The following is a 15,364-nucleotide window of genomic DNA, read 5'->3' on the forward strand; positions in this document are numbered from 1 at the left end:
TGATGGGAATTGCATTGAATCTGTAGATTGCTTTTGGTAAGATGACAATTTTTACTCTGTTGATTCTCCAGATCCATGAGCATGGGAGTTCTTTGCATCTTCTGAAATCTTCTTCAAATTCTTTCTTCAGAGATTTGAAGGTTTTTTTTTTTTCATACAGTTCTTCCACTTTCTTGGTCATAGTTACATCAAGATACTTTATCTCAACCTGTTTGCCACAGGAGGGCTGCCAATAGTGATAGTTTGACTTCTTCTTTTCCAATTTGTATCCTCTTGATCTCCTTCAGTTGTCTTACTGGTCTATCTAAGACTTCAAATACTATAGCGAAGAGATACAGAGAGTGGACAGCCTTGTCTTGTCTCTGATTTCAGTGGAATTGATTTAAATTTCTCTCCACTCAGTTTGATTTTGGCTATATGCCTGCTGTATATTGCCTTTATTATATTTAGGTATGTGCCCTGTATCCCTGTTCTCTTCAGGACTTTTAACATGAATGGATGTTGGATTTGTTGAATGTTTTTTCAGTGTGTAAGGAGATGATCATGTGGGGGTTTTTTTGTTTGTTTGTTTGTTTATATGATGAATTACATTGTTGGAGTTCTATATATTGAATCACCACTGTGTGACAGGGATAAAGCCTACTTGGTCATGGTGAGTGATAGTTTTGATGTGTTCTTGAATTTGGTTTGCAAGTATCTTATTGAGTACTTTTGCATAAATGGTTAGAAGAGAAATTGTTCTGAAATTCTCTTTCTTTGTTGAGTCTTTCTGTGGTTTTGGTATCAAGGTAACTGTGGCTTCATAAAATGAGTTTGGCAATGTTCCTTCTGTTTCTATTTTATGGAATAGTTTGAAAAACTATTCTCTGACGGTCTGGTAGAATTCTGCACTGAATCCATCTGGCCTTGGGCTTTTATTTTTGTTGGGAGATGTTTGATGACTAGCTCCATTTCCTTAGATGTGATAAGGCTATTCAACTTGTTTAACTGATCTTGATTTAATTTTGGTAGTTTGTAGCTATCAAGAAAATTGTCCATTTCATTTAGATTTTCAAATTGTGTGGCATTTAGACTTTTGGAGTAGGAACTAATGATTCATTGGATTTCCTCAGTGTCTATCATTATGTGCCCCTTTCTGTTTCTGATTTTGTTGATTTAAATACTCTCCCCTGGCCTTTTAATTAGTTTGACTAAAGATTTGTCAATCTTGTTGATTTTTTCAAAGAACCAGCTCTTGGTTTCGTTGACTCCTTGAATTGTTTTTTGTTTGTTCGTTTGTTTGTTTGTTTTTTCTAAATTATTGATTTCACCCCTGAATTTGATGATTTCCAGTCCTGTACTCCTCTTGGGTGTGTCTACTTCTTTTTGTTCTAGAACTTAAAAAAAAAAAAAAAAAACACAGCTTGTGATGAGGATCATAGACCAAAGGCATTTTGCTGACATTGTCCAAGCACACATTCCAAAATTATTTTAATGTAACCCGGATAGTGACATGCTTGAAACAGACAGAAAGGGCATAGGGGAAGAGTAAGGATAAACACAACAAAGGAAAAGAATAAATGAAAATTGACTTATCTGACAGGAGGTAAAGAACTGAGGCAAGCCCCTGAAGCAAAATTCACTGGCATTTCTAAAAATGACAGTTCTGAGCAATGTATCAACCATGGTCTCTTTTTTGCAAATTGATGTGTATATTAATCATTGTAATTTTTCCTGTTAGAAAGTTACATATCTAAACAAATTATCCATTTCTAGTTCACTTATTTTTTTCCAATGAAAGTAGCTATTTTTTATTAATTACTAAATAATACATATTTATTTAAAAATAAATGAAAGTGCACATTCACATATCTAAAACATAGAAATACTCGCAATCCTACCACCTTTTGTGCTCATTTTTGGTGAATTCACTAATGCAAAAAATGTTATTTAAATATACACAGATCTTTCCTCTTGTAGAAATCTATTTTTAACAGCCTAATATATGTATTTCTAATTATTCCATGTGCATTTCTTCATGAGTTTTTCTTAATAGTTTATATCATCTTTTGCATATGTGACTGTATTTGATTTATGACAAAGGATTGAATTTTGTACCCATATTATGTTTTTCTCTTATAAAAAACCTGATGAATGGTGCTTCTCAAGCTTTAAAAGTCAGTTGTAACAATCACTTGGAAATCTTGATAAATATGCAAACTAATGATGTCTTGGGGTGGTCCTGGGATGCTGCGTTTTGACAAGCCTCCAGGTGAAGACGAAGTTGTTGCTCTGAAGTACCAGACATGTAGAGATCCATCTTAGTCTTTAGAATAATTTGTAGCTATATTATTCTTCATTCGTGTGCTTCCTTCTATTAGAGTATTTGCCTTTGTTTTCAGGGTTTTGCTAACACAAATATTAGAGCAGCTTTCTTTCATCTCCATACTCTTTCTAGGTCACCTATTTCCTACTTCTAAGTAGCCTGGGGCTCAATGAGCCTGGCCTGGTACCATCAGCTTAACATGTGTCTCCATCTGTCTATAAGGTGTTTTAAGTGGTTGACATGTCCTAAGCCCCTAAAACATAAGTATCTGGCACTAGTCCTGGTCAACTCGTGTCACCCCACTGAGTATTTTAGAACCATCTTGATGTAACTGAATCAAAATCAACACTCATTGATATCAGGGTTCAGTGAGCTCATCTGGCAGGAGTCCAGGGTCCTTTGTTCTAGAACAAAGTATTGAGCAGAGACACAGCAGAGGCAAAATATAGTTTGTTAGAAAACAATAGGTGTCCAAGGAGAAAGAAGGTTGGACCAAAAAGGGGGCAATTCAGTAGCTCTGTGTTCCACTGAGCAAAGGATGCAGGCTTTTACACTGCATACCCTGGGCTTTTTGGAGTCATTTGCACTTTGCACTCATTTGTACCTATATAAGATTTCTTACACATGTTCTGTGACACATGTCTCTTCAAAATAGTTCATACATGTACATCTCCTTAGCATTTTAAATCTCCCCTCTTGGGTGTACATTAGTATTATTACAAACAATAGAGCAGCTTCAGGCAATCTGAGGGTGTTCTGCACCTGCTGGGAGGGTGGAAATAAGTGGTGGAGAAGGAGGGTGAACAGCCTTTCTCTTGGCCAAGTGCTTTTTTCCCCCCCCAGATAATTTTGTTCATCCTTCATAAAGGCTCCACCTCACTCTCCTCCTTCTTCTGTTGCTTCAAAATGTGTGAATTCTACCTCTGTTGAACCTGTTAGTACATACACTGTTACTTAGTACCTCTGACATTTCAGAGATAAGAAACAGTGTTTACGGGGCATTATAACCTATGAAGCCTTGGAATTAAACTAATTTATTTTCTAATCTACTATCTTCTTGCTTATCTGGCCATTTCTAATGATACATGACCAGTTGTTATAACATACATACGCATAATTATCTTTGGCTGGATTCTTTGAATGTTTATTGTAAGGAATCTTGTTGAAAATGTGACAGGTAGACATAAAGTTATAGATTTGGTGCTTCTGTTTTTTGTGCCAATGACATTTTGGAACTTTAGTGGAGATTGCAAGTATCTATAAACTGAAAATAATTCACAACCAATGACCTTTTTTGACAGGTGCAGAATATGTCCCAGTCTATAGAAGTCTTAAACTTGAGAACTCAAAGAGACTTCCAGTATGTATTAAAAATGGAAACCCAAATGAAAGGGCTGAAGGCCAAGTTTCGGCAGATTGAAGATGATCGGAAGACGTTAATGACCAAGCATTTTCAAGTAGGTGTGAAACTTGCAATCTTGTCAGTCCAGTGCAGTGTGCAGCTAGCATGTCACTCAGCTAGAAATAACCATGCCTTGGTCCATGTATACAACACTAAAGACTCACTGGGGGCACAACTGTCTCATCACTAAAAAGTGCTTATTAGCAGCCAGGAACATATTGAAGATGGTGATTAAAAAGATAAAGAGATTTCTAGGACCCTCTGTATCCTTTTATTTTGCTATTCTCCCATGCGTCTTTCATTTAGAGTCCCAATAGGATGCCTTCCCCTCTGTCCCAGTTTCCTGGTAAGTGAAGGCTTTCGTGGGACATGCCCCCTTGGGCTAGTATGCAGATATAAGTGAGTATATACCATTTGATTCTTTCTGCTTCTGGGTTAACTCACTCATTATGATCATTTCTAGCTCAATCCATTTATCCACAAATTTCGGGAATTCCTTGTTTTTAATAGCTGAGTAGTATTCCATAGTGTATATGTACCACAGTTTCTTTATCCACTCTTCCACTGAGGGACACTTAGGCTGTTTCCATGTTCTGGCTATTATGAATAAGGCTGCTATGAACATGGTTGAGCAAATTTTCTTGTTGTGTGCTGGAGCATCTTCTGGGTATATTCCAAGGAGTGGAATAGCTGGGTACAGAGGGTCCTAGAACTCTACAAGTAGAACAATATGATAGGCAGATTTGGGCCCAGGGGTCCCGCTCAAACTAAGGCACCAGCCAAGCACAATACAGGAGGTAAACTTTAAACCCCTTCCCAGATCTAGCCAATGGTCAGAATATTCTCCACAGTTGAGTGGAGAGTGTGATATGACTTTCTCACATACTATGGTGCCTCACATTTGACCATGTCCCCTGGAGGGGGAGACCTGGTGGCACTCAGAGGAAGGACAGCAGGTAGCCAAGAAGAGACTTGATACCCTATGAGAATATATAGGGGGAGGTAATCCCCCTCAGGAACAGTCATAGGGGAGGGGAATAATGGGAAAATGGGGGGGGGGGAGGAATGGGAGGATACAAGGGATGGGATAACCATTGAGATGTAACAAGAATAAATTAATAAAAAAAAAAAAAGATAAAGAGGTGGTGCTACCTACCTCAGACATGTGGATTTTCTGGGTAGGATTATAAGTACTTTACTATCTAAGACAGGGGAAATCCCCAGGAAAGTAAAGAATTAAGTCATCATCGCTTTTTCTAATGAATTTATGCGCTGCTGAAGTAAGAACTATGGAGGATGTAAATTATTAATAATACCATCAACAAAAGGATTTTTAAGAGGATGGTTTTCTAACTTTGTACCAATTAGTTGTTTTCTAAGGATTGTATGTAGTTTAATGCCAATTATCTAGAAACTAGAAGTGGAAAACTGTGTTGAGCTGGGCATACTTTATTAACGGTATGTGATAGAGTCATTCATTAAAAAAAAAACTTCTTGGTCTGATAATGTCACTTGAGCCTCTATTAAAGATTATTTATCTGTCTTAAAAATCAAAGCACAGAGTTTTCAAAAATCTTAATGTGGTCCATAGGTAGTATCTTTTTCCCTGTTTCATTTGGACAGTGAGGTTCAACCTTAGTGTGAAAGGAGAGAGACGAATTCCATCTTGTGGTCAAGGGTTTGAGTATACTGGAATGTGTAGCTTTACTTAGTTGTGATAGTTGAGACAAATAGGATCTTTGCAAGGCACATTTTAATGAGATAGAAGTCATCGTGGTTTGTATTTTTTTTTTTTTTCTGTAGCCTCTGGAACATAAGTACAAAGGTATAGACGACAGACATCAATACATAATGAGTTTCAAAAAAAAATAAGGATATAAAAGTTGAAGATACTAAGAAGAGAGAAAGTTGAAGTGATGAACCATAAAATTTGAACTGAAGAGGAGCTTAAACAAAACCAGAAGTTTTTAAAACAAAAAGGAAAAGAATGAGTTAGAACAACTCCCAGAAGACACATTATGCTTGAAATTCATAAAAAAATACTTATGTACTCTGGTGCCTCACATTTGACCATGTCCCCTGGAGGTGGAGACCTGGTGGCACTCAGAGGAAGGACAGCAGGTAGCCAAGAAGAGACTTGATACCCTATGAGCATATATAGGGGGAGGTAATCCCCCTCAGGCACAGTCATAGGGGAGGGGAATAATGGGAAAATGGGGGGGGGGAGGAATGGGAGGATACAAGGGATGGGATAAACATTGAAATGTAACAAGAATAAGTTAATAAAAAAGAAAAAAGAAAAAAAATCAGACATGGAAATTAGCTGCTTACATGAAATAAAAGCTAGCAACACCCAACCAAAAAAAAAAAATATATATATATATATATATATATGAGTTGGCTTAACAGAAAAATGTGGGGAAAATTACAAACAGGGAGAATATTAAGGTTCTGGGTAGATATCCATGTCAACAAGAATTCACTGAGTACATACACTCTGTGGGACAGGGCGGGGTCCTTCTTAGAGAAATGAAGCACTATGTCCTCCAATGAAAAGCAATTAAGAGAGAAACACTGGCCTCAAAGGATGCAGCAGCAGCATGTAAAAGCACAAAGGGAAAAGCTATTCCTTTCTTCTTTAAAGATCTCCTGAGGAATTAGGCAATTTGATAGTCTTCAGGAAACCATGTTGGGTGTGGCTCCCTCTCCTCAAATACTAATTTCCAGAGAGGATCTAGAAATTCAAAAGGGTTCCAGTATCAACTTTCAATTCTCAGAATTAAGGTATATGTGGTCAAGCAATGATGCGAAGCCGAAGCTGTGTCATTATCAAAGTAGAAAGTTGTAAATACTAAGTGAGGGGAGAGAAGCACTCCAAGAAAGGATAGCATAAAGAAGGCAGGAGCTCATATTGTATGTCAAGAGACAAAGCAGTGAACACATGGTAGAACCAAGTCCTAGTGGATAGGATTTTGTCAATAAGAAAATAGAAATTCCAGGAAGAACCATGTGATTATTATTTTGATTTTCATTGCTGAAAATGCCAAAATCTAAATATCATAATCATAACTATAACCATTTTTCAGAACATACATACTCACAGAAGAGTTCAGAGCACTTTTATTTATTAATTAATTCAATCATCATATCTATCCAATAAGGCAAGCACTGTTTCACTGTTTTTGTCCTCACCAGGTAAACTAAAGCACAAACTATGACTAAATTTTCAAGTATCGCTTGAAGATTGAAATTGGCAAAATCTGTAGGTCTGAACTGATAAGCTAGTTCTCTGAATTAAAATTAAATAATGGGACTGATGAGTTAGTTCAGTTGGTAAATTACTTGTAGTACAAACATACATATTTTTATTTCAGATCCCCGTCATACGTGAAATGGCGGCATAGTTTGAGGGGATGTACACTCCTATCCTCAGCATTAAGGAAGTAAAAACAGACACATCCCTGAAGCTTGTTAGCTAGATAATTTAGCCTAATAGCCTAATATATACACACACACACACACACACACACACACACACACACACACACACACATGCAGAGGAAGATTAAGGAAGTCATACATCAACCTTTGGCCTCCATAACGCTCTCTCTACACACACACACACACACACACATGGACACACACAGACACATGGTCACATAGACACATGCATAGTCACACACATGCATTCCATACATATGCCACACACATCCGCACACACATACATATGCAGACATACACACATACATATATACAGCAACGCAAATTCCAAAATCCCCACATTCATCACTCCCTTCTCTATACCCAAATCACAGTATGATGTCCAATACATGATTGTGAAACTCATCCCAGAGTTACATCATGAATCACATTTCCCTCTAGGTGCCAAGACAACATAAGCTAGAAGAAGAACATTTTAAAACTAAACTTAAGTGGAAAATTGCTTTATAACAACCTTTCTGCTAGTGAAAAACTTTCCCCTCATAACAACACTGCCAACTTTCCTTTCGATGATCTTTCAGGTTGAAAGCCAAGCTAACCACTGTAGTGAAATGAACTGTTGTTAGCAAGATACTCTGGTTTTTGCCAGAGCTATGTAGTAGAAAATAAAATTCCAGAAGGCAATAGCAAAGTCAGATCTAAGGTAATATATATAATATTTACCAAGGCCCTCTGATAAGTGTCCTAGTTTCAAAATTGATTGTCAAAAGCCTAGTAATTTAGAGTCCCAATAGGATGCCTTCCCCTCTGTCCCAGTTTCCTGGTAAGTGAAGGCTTTTGTGGGACATGCCCCTTGGGCTAGTATGCAGATATAAGTGAGTATATACCATTTGATTCTTTCTGCTTCTGGGTTACCTCACTCATTATGATCGTTTCTAGCTCAATCCATTTATCCACAAATTTAGGGAATTCCTTGTTTTTAATAGCTGAGTAGTATTCCATAGTGTATATGTACCACAGTTTCTTTATCCACTCTTCTACTGAGGGACACTTAGGCTGTTTCCATGTTCTGGCTATTATGAATAAGGCTACTAAATGAGAGACGCATGAGAGAACAGCAAAATAAAAGGATCCAGAGGGTCCTAGAAATCTACAAGTAGAACAATATGATAGGCAGATTTGGGCCCAGGGGTCCCGCTCAAACTAAGGCACCAGCCAAGGACAATACAGGAGGTAAACTTTAAACCCCTTCCCAGATCTAGCCAATGGTCAGAATATTCTCCACAGTTGAGTGGAGAGTGTGATACGACTTTCTCACGTGTTCTGGTGCCTCACATTTGACCATGTCCCCTGGAGGGGGAGACCTGGTAGCACTCAGAGGAAGGACAGCAAGTAGCCAGGAAGAGACTTGATACCCTATGAGAATATATAGGGGGACGTAATCCCCCTCAGGAACAGTCATAGGGGAGGGGAATAATGGGAAAATGGGAGGGGGGGAGGAATGGGAGGATACAAGGGATGGGATAAACATTGAGATGTAACAAGAATAAATTAATAAAAAAAAAAAGCCTAGTAATTTTTGAAAGAGTAAAAATACTTTCAATTCATCAAAAACAAGGCACTTCCAATGCTTTGACATTAGATTGTTCCTTTGAATATACACACAGTAAAATGGAAAGGGTTTCATTGTGGCTACTCTTATAATTTGCAGCAAATGGTATGAGCAGAACTCTTATCGTTAAAATTCTAGTGAAACAATCGTGTCTCCCTTTAGGGGTACTGCAATATGCTTAAACTTATAAGTTTGTTTCAAGATGAGTCTTAATATAAACAAGGCTCTGCAGTTCTGCTTTTTCACTGCAATAGTTAGGAATCGTTCTAATTCCTAATATATTTTATTCTGCCATTTAATGTATACATGCAGAAAAATTCAAATCCCAAGGTTTGTGGAGCACATAGAAATCCCCCCACCAGAAACGCAAGCTCATTAATCAGGACAGCAATGAGATATTCTGCTACTTGGATGTATTTATATTAATAACATTTCCTAAGTGTACTTTTAAAATGCAATTTCAACTCCTTAAATAATTATACTGTATGACTTCTGACAGTACCTATGGGTTATTCTGAAATGATCATAAGTTTGGAACTCCTTCAACAGATTATATCATCTTCAATAAATTCACAGCTAAATCAAACTCCTGTACTATTTTGTTGTTAATATCTACCAAATTAAAGGCAAAGAAACGTGGGTGATAAGTGCAAAAGTTGCAAATAAAAGTGCAGGTTATGACCCAGTCCTGTGGTGATTAGGAATAGGGGACATTGATTGGCAACATACATTGCTTAGTTCTTTGACAAAAATCAGTGTTTAAGTGTTGCTATGCACTTTGTTTAGCTAAGGAGTTAATTCACTACATGGGTGGGTAAGCAATTCTGCCTTCTGTAATGACATCTAAATTATATTACAAGACAAATGGAGACATAGTGTAGCTAATGATTCAATATGGAAACAGCAGCATATATCTCCTCAACTTTAGGGAAGCTTGGTATGTAGTATGCATCATGTACTTGAACTTACCTTCCTAATGAACTTGTTCCAAGATAGATTAGTATCTATCTAGGACAAGAAACATATAAGCAGAAGTAAAAGAAAAAAGAGTACAAGGCCATGACTAGAGATGGGCTTAAATTCAAGGGAAAAGGTGATTCCAAAAATTTCTTTTATGTACTTCTATGGCATAGATATTCAGTAGTGGAATAATTCATTTTCACCAGTGTCTCATAAGACATTGATTTCTTTCCAGTATTGCTATTCAATTCATTACTGAAGAATGGGATTATCTCTCTGTTCCTTAACTGGATGATGTATTATTCACTTTATAGAGCATGAACAGAAAGTAGGTTAATACAAAACACTGTAATTGCTACAATAGGAAGTTTTTTTCTATTTATGATGAAGATCAATTTATTTTATAGCAATGCATGTACCCTCTTAAAGAGAAGTTACTGTGTTGACAAGCTGCAATAGTAAAATTTATTAGCAAGGATCTCATAGCCACTTACACTATCAAAGCCTACCTGGTGTCAACCAGAAAAAAAAATCAATGAGGAACGTTAAAGCTGTTTCAATAAGTTACATTTCATGGCAAAGGACGTATCTGATTTTTTTTTTTTCTGTTTTAAATTACTCTTGGAAACATTCTGCTTCTTTCCACAGGAGTTGAAAGAGAAAATGGACGAGCTACTGCCCCTGATTCCAGTGTTGGAGCAGTATAAAACAGATGCGAAACTCATCACACAGTTCAAGGAAGAAATTCGTAACCTGTCTTCAGTCCTCACTGGGATTCAGGAAGAAATAGGTGCCTATGATTATGAAGAGCTGCACCAGCGGGTCCTCAGCTTGGAAACCCGGCTTCGTGACTGCATGAAAAAGCTAAGTGAGTAGAGTTCTTTCGTTTGCTTAAGCCATGAGGTTCAGTTTCCATGAAGACTATGTGCTTAAATAATTTATTCAGATTACATCTCAATTGTTGTCCCCTCATTTGTATCTTCCCGCTCCCCATCCCTCCTTCTTTCACTCTATTCCTGTCCCCTAGGTCTGTGACAGAAGCGAACCTCCTCCCCACCATATGGTCACAGCCTATCAGGTCTCATCCTGGCGGCCTGGTCCCCCTTCCTCTGAGTGCCACCAGGCCTTCCCACCAAGGGGAAGTGGTCAAATAAGAGACACTAGAGTTCGTGTCAGAGTCAGTTCCTGCTCTCCACACAGCTGTGGAGAATATGCTATCCATTGGCTAGATCTGAATAGGGGTTCTAGGTTTACTGCATGCACTGACTTTGATTGGTACAGTATTTTCAGCAGACCCCCTGGGTCCAGATCCTCCAGCCTTGATGGTCTTCTTGGAGGTTTCTATTCTTGTCACACTTTTCTCCTCTCCAAACTTCTCCCAGATCCTCTACACCTTCTTGCTTACTGGACTCTGCTCTTTGTTGGACGTGGTGGTGCATGCCTTTAATCCCAGCACTAGGGAGGCAGAGGCAGGTAGATCACTGTGAGTTCGAGGCCAGCTTGGTCTACAAAGTGAGTTCAGAATAGCCAAGGCTACACAGAGAAACCCTGTCTCAAAAAAATAAAATAAAAAAAAAAAAAGACAAAACACAGACTCGAAACACACACACACATACATACACACAATTGGAAACCAAACTATATAAGAAAAAAAAACAGTGAAACATAATAAAAATACCAAATAAAACTATATGTTATAAAAAGTCTATGAATAAATTATTGAGTCCGTTTTGTCTTAGTTATCTACTCCTGGGATTGGGGCCCATCCTGAAGTGTGATTAATATGTGCAGTAAGGCTCCATTGGAGAAGACTAATTTTTCTTTTGCAAGTGTATATGAGTTTTAGGTACCTTCTTGTTCGGTGATGAAAGCCCATGTCCACATTCCCCTGCCAGTACTGGGACCCATCTGGCTTGGGCCCACGTATATTCCTTGCACGCTTTCAGAGTTGCTGTTTCATGTATGTTTATCAGTCCTGTTGCACCTTGAGGACACTGTTTATTTGGAGTCATCCATTATCCCAGCTTCTGCTTCCACCCAGCTCCTTGAGCCCTTGGAGGAGAGTTTTGATGAACACTCCCTCTTTTCGACTGGGTAATCCAATATGTCTTACTCCTTGCATATTTTCAGTTTTCGATCTCTGTGTTAGTTCCCATCTAATACAAGAAGAAGCTTATCTGATGATGTCTGAGCAGAGTAGCTCAGAATGCCACTAGGAGCCATTTATTTAATTGCTACATTCCTTTAGCATTTAATTCCTCAGTAACTAACTCCCACTCTTTGCTATCTATAACCAATCAACAATCAACTATGTAAATTTCTTGACTAAATCCTTGTCCCTCTCCATCTTGTCCACATTATTGACAAAGGAGTTTTCTGGTTACATCTGAATTACTTTGCTTTGCTAAAATTTCTTGGACGTCCTTGAATCTTAGCATTTAATTAACAGCTCATGAGATCCTTCCAGCACAGGTCTCTGTACGTCTCTACAATTCCACCATATCGTCCCTGCCCAAGCAAGCACAGAATGGGGGACACTTGGAGCTCATAATGATTTGCATCTTAAAGTATGTCAGTTGTGTTTTTCAGAAATTCACAGATAAATCATGATTCACTCAATTTTAGGAATCAGTTCTTCAGCTACTCTCTGGTGTTACTGATTTTTAAAAATAAAAAAGCCTACTTCAGTTTAAATATCCTACATATCCCTCAGCACTTTCAAAATATCCAGCTAAAAAAAAAAACCCAAACAATTCATATATAACTCCTTATACTTACAGTCTTCCAATATTGACAATTATGTTTGAATGAAAAAATGTTAATCTAAGTGAATAAAAGTTCTTCTCTCTATTTTTTCTTTCTTTCTTTGTTGTTGTTGGGTTTTTGGGAGTTGTTGTTTTTGCTGTTTGTTTGTTTATTATGTTACCTTGGCTGTCCTACTCTCCCTTTGTTGACCAGGTTGGCCTCTAACAGAGTTCCACCTGCCTCTCCCTCCCCAAGTTCTAGAATTATAGGCATGTGGCACTGTGTCAGGCTTCTTTTCTTTATTATTCTTGAAATTTTCCATGCTATCCTGAGACATATGGTCTTGATCTAATATTTTATATATATACATATATATATATAATGTATCCATATAGATATATGCACTGGATATATGATCATATAATGGTGGTATATCATATGATCTCATATAATCATGTATTACATATATCATATGTATGCTATTTACTGTCATAGATCATTTTGTTCATGTCTCTCATAGTCCACAAGGTCTGAAACAAATGTAACAAGTAAGTTTCATTAACATTCTTTTTCTTTTCTTTATTTATGTTCACCTATTTAGTTTGCACACCTGCAAATCAATCTCAGATCATTGTGTATGTAGAATTTAGCTGCACTGATGCATGTACTCCAGCTGTCAATAGACTAAATGTATCAAACGATAACATCAATATTCATGTCTATTATTTAATAAGGTGTTTGTACTTTGCTTTAGCTGAGTAGTACTTATAAAACATTGAAAATGAAGAAGTACCTTAGTATCTGTGGGGAACTGATTCCAGAACACTCACAAATACCCAAACTCACAATTGCAAATCCCCCTGTATGAAATAGTATGGTACTTAACTGTAATACATGCATCCCTTCCCATTAGCTTAATGTAATTTCTAGATTTTTTAAAAAACTCAACACAGTCCAAACGTAATATAAATATGGCTCAGAAAAAAGGACAGGAAATTAATTTATACATGCTTTCTACAGATGAAGTTGTTTTTCAAATACTTTTCATTCCTGTTTGGTTAAACTTGAAGATGTAAAACTCATGAAATTAAAGAAGAGGCTGTAGTTACACTCCTTCAGGAACAGTCTCTAATTGTCAGCAGTCATTGTCTCCTAGTCACTTATAAAGACCAGTGTTATTGGGAGGAAACAATAAATTTGGGGGATTTTCTAAAAAACAATGTGATTATCTCCTTTCCACTATGTAGGTCAATTAATCACTTAGTGAGCATCTCTGAACAGAGAAGCTTTAAAGAGAAAATCTAACTTTTAGATGTAAGGTAGTTATAGATGATTGAAGATAGATAGATAGATAGATAGATAGATAGATAGATAGATAGATAGTAGGGACATCAAGAAATAAGGGTATAGATAGATGTTAGAATCATATACAGTGGTAGGTAATAGATGGATAAATGGATATATGTGTGTAGACAGAGATAGAATAAAAATAAAGCATATAATTTCAATATGTCACTAAGCTAGTGTTTGATTAAAATATATTTGATTTATAATCCATGTTGCTAGACATTGATACAAGATGGATAAATTCAACTCTGAAAATTCTTTTAACTCCATGACCATTATTATCTTATAAAGGCCATAAGATCTTGGGATGGAGGGGAAAACGTAATTAATTAACAATAGAACCACTAACACAAAGGGTAGAGTGGGAAATACCATGAGTTCAACATCCCAAGGAATCTAAAATTACCTTACTATAATGCTCAGGCAGAGAGGGAGGGACAAGAAAGAAAAAGGGGGCAATTTACAGTCTAATGTAAGGAGCAAGAAAGCTCATTCATCAGCAGGGGCATCTTCACTCTTCACAAAACCCTCTCAATACTCATTTGATTAGCAGAGGGTAGAAATGAAATAAGGATTGAGAAAATATTGCAACAATTGTGGGTACATTTCTCTCAATTTTCTCCCCTAGTGGAGTTAGTTTTAAGTAAAATGTCACAAGGCACATCACATAAATCTGAAGATTGAAAATTAAACCAGCTTCCCTGCCTTCGAGGACCCTTCCACACAGTAAACAAGGCCCCAGGGGAATCACAAGTCCTCTAGGCTACCGAGGCAAGGTTCAGTTTATTTCCACTAAAGAATGAGAGGTTTGGAGAGAGTAGATATCAGCCAAATGCTTCCATGGCAATGCACCCTGGTGGCCTGAGTAAAATACAATGATGCCTTTTCCAAAATATTTCACTTTCTCCTCTGAGAGATTGAATAGAATAAAGTCCCCTGTGCTTAATTAAATCATATCAGATTTCTCAACATGCAGAATATAATTATGTGCATGTGAAAATTTGCCCGAGAAAGCATGGTTAAAATTCTTACACACCCCCTGAGATCACCAACAGATATTTAATGGAGATTATGACCAGGCTTTCCAGCTTGCCAGCTCCCCACCCAACCCTATTTCCTCTTGATGCTTTTATATTTTAGGGCAATGATTTGGTGCCCTCTAGTGAAAGAAGGGATGCACATTTTTACTAAATGAGCCTTTTGAGGTCAAGGTGATGAGACCTGTCTTACTATGCTATGGATGGAGAATTTGTTTCTTATAACGGAAACTGAATTTTATATGGGCCAATGGTCATTTTTATATAATCAGCAGACATTTTTTACTCCATGGTATGTGCTAGCACTTTGTAAAAGACCATCCCTCTGTAGTAAACAAGCTTGTCTTTAAGCAGGAACAGCAAGCATAACACAAAGTGTCTACTGCTTTGACAGTCAATATGCCAGCTGTTTTGCATATTTGTTTTAATCTCTGAAAGAATTCTGCATTAGGCCTTAGTATTGGTGACTTATTTAAAACACAAATTTAATAAGCATCCGTAGATGCTAAGGTTTA

The 15,364-nt window shown here is 37.3% G+C and overlaps 1 protein-coding gene across 2 annotated transcripts in view; it reads left to right on the plus strand.

Moving 5' to 3' along the window:
* Positions 1-15,364, plus strand: part of Olfm3 (olfactomedin 3) — a 215,308-nt gene that overhangs the window by 183,781 nt on the left and 16,163 nt on the right. For both annotated transcript variants that reach the window (XM_051165541.1, XM_051165540.1), the window contains exons 3-4: positions 3,607-3,762; positions 10,369-10,588. In XM_051165541.1, the coding sequence (XP_051021498.1) occupies positions 3,607-3,762; positions 10,369-10,588 (376 nt within the window). The remainder of the gene's footprint in view (positions 1-3,606; positions 3,763-10,368; positions 10,589-15,364) is intronic.

Source organism: Acomys russatus, chromosome 23 (genome assembly GCF_903995435.1).
Source record: "Acomys russatus chromosome 23, mAcoRus1.1, whole genome shotgun sequence".
Lineage (NCBI taxonomy): Eukaryota > Metazoa > Chordata > Mammalia > Rodentia > Muridae > Acomys > Acomys russatus.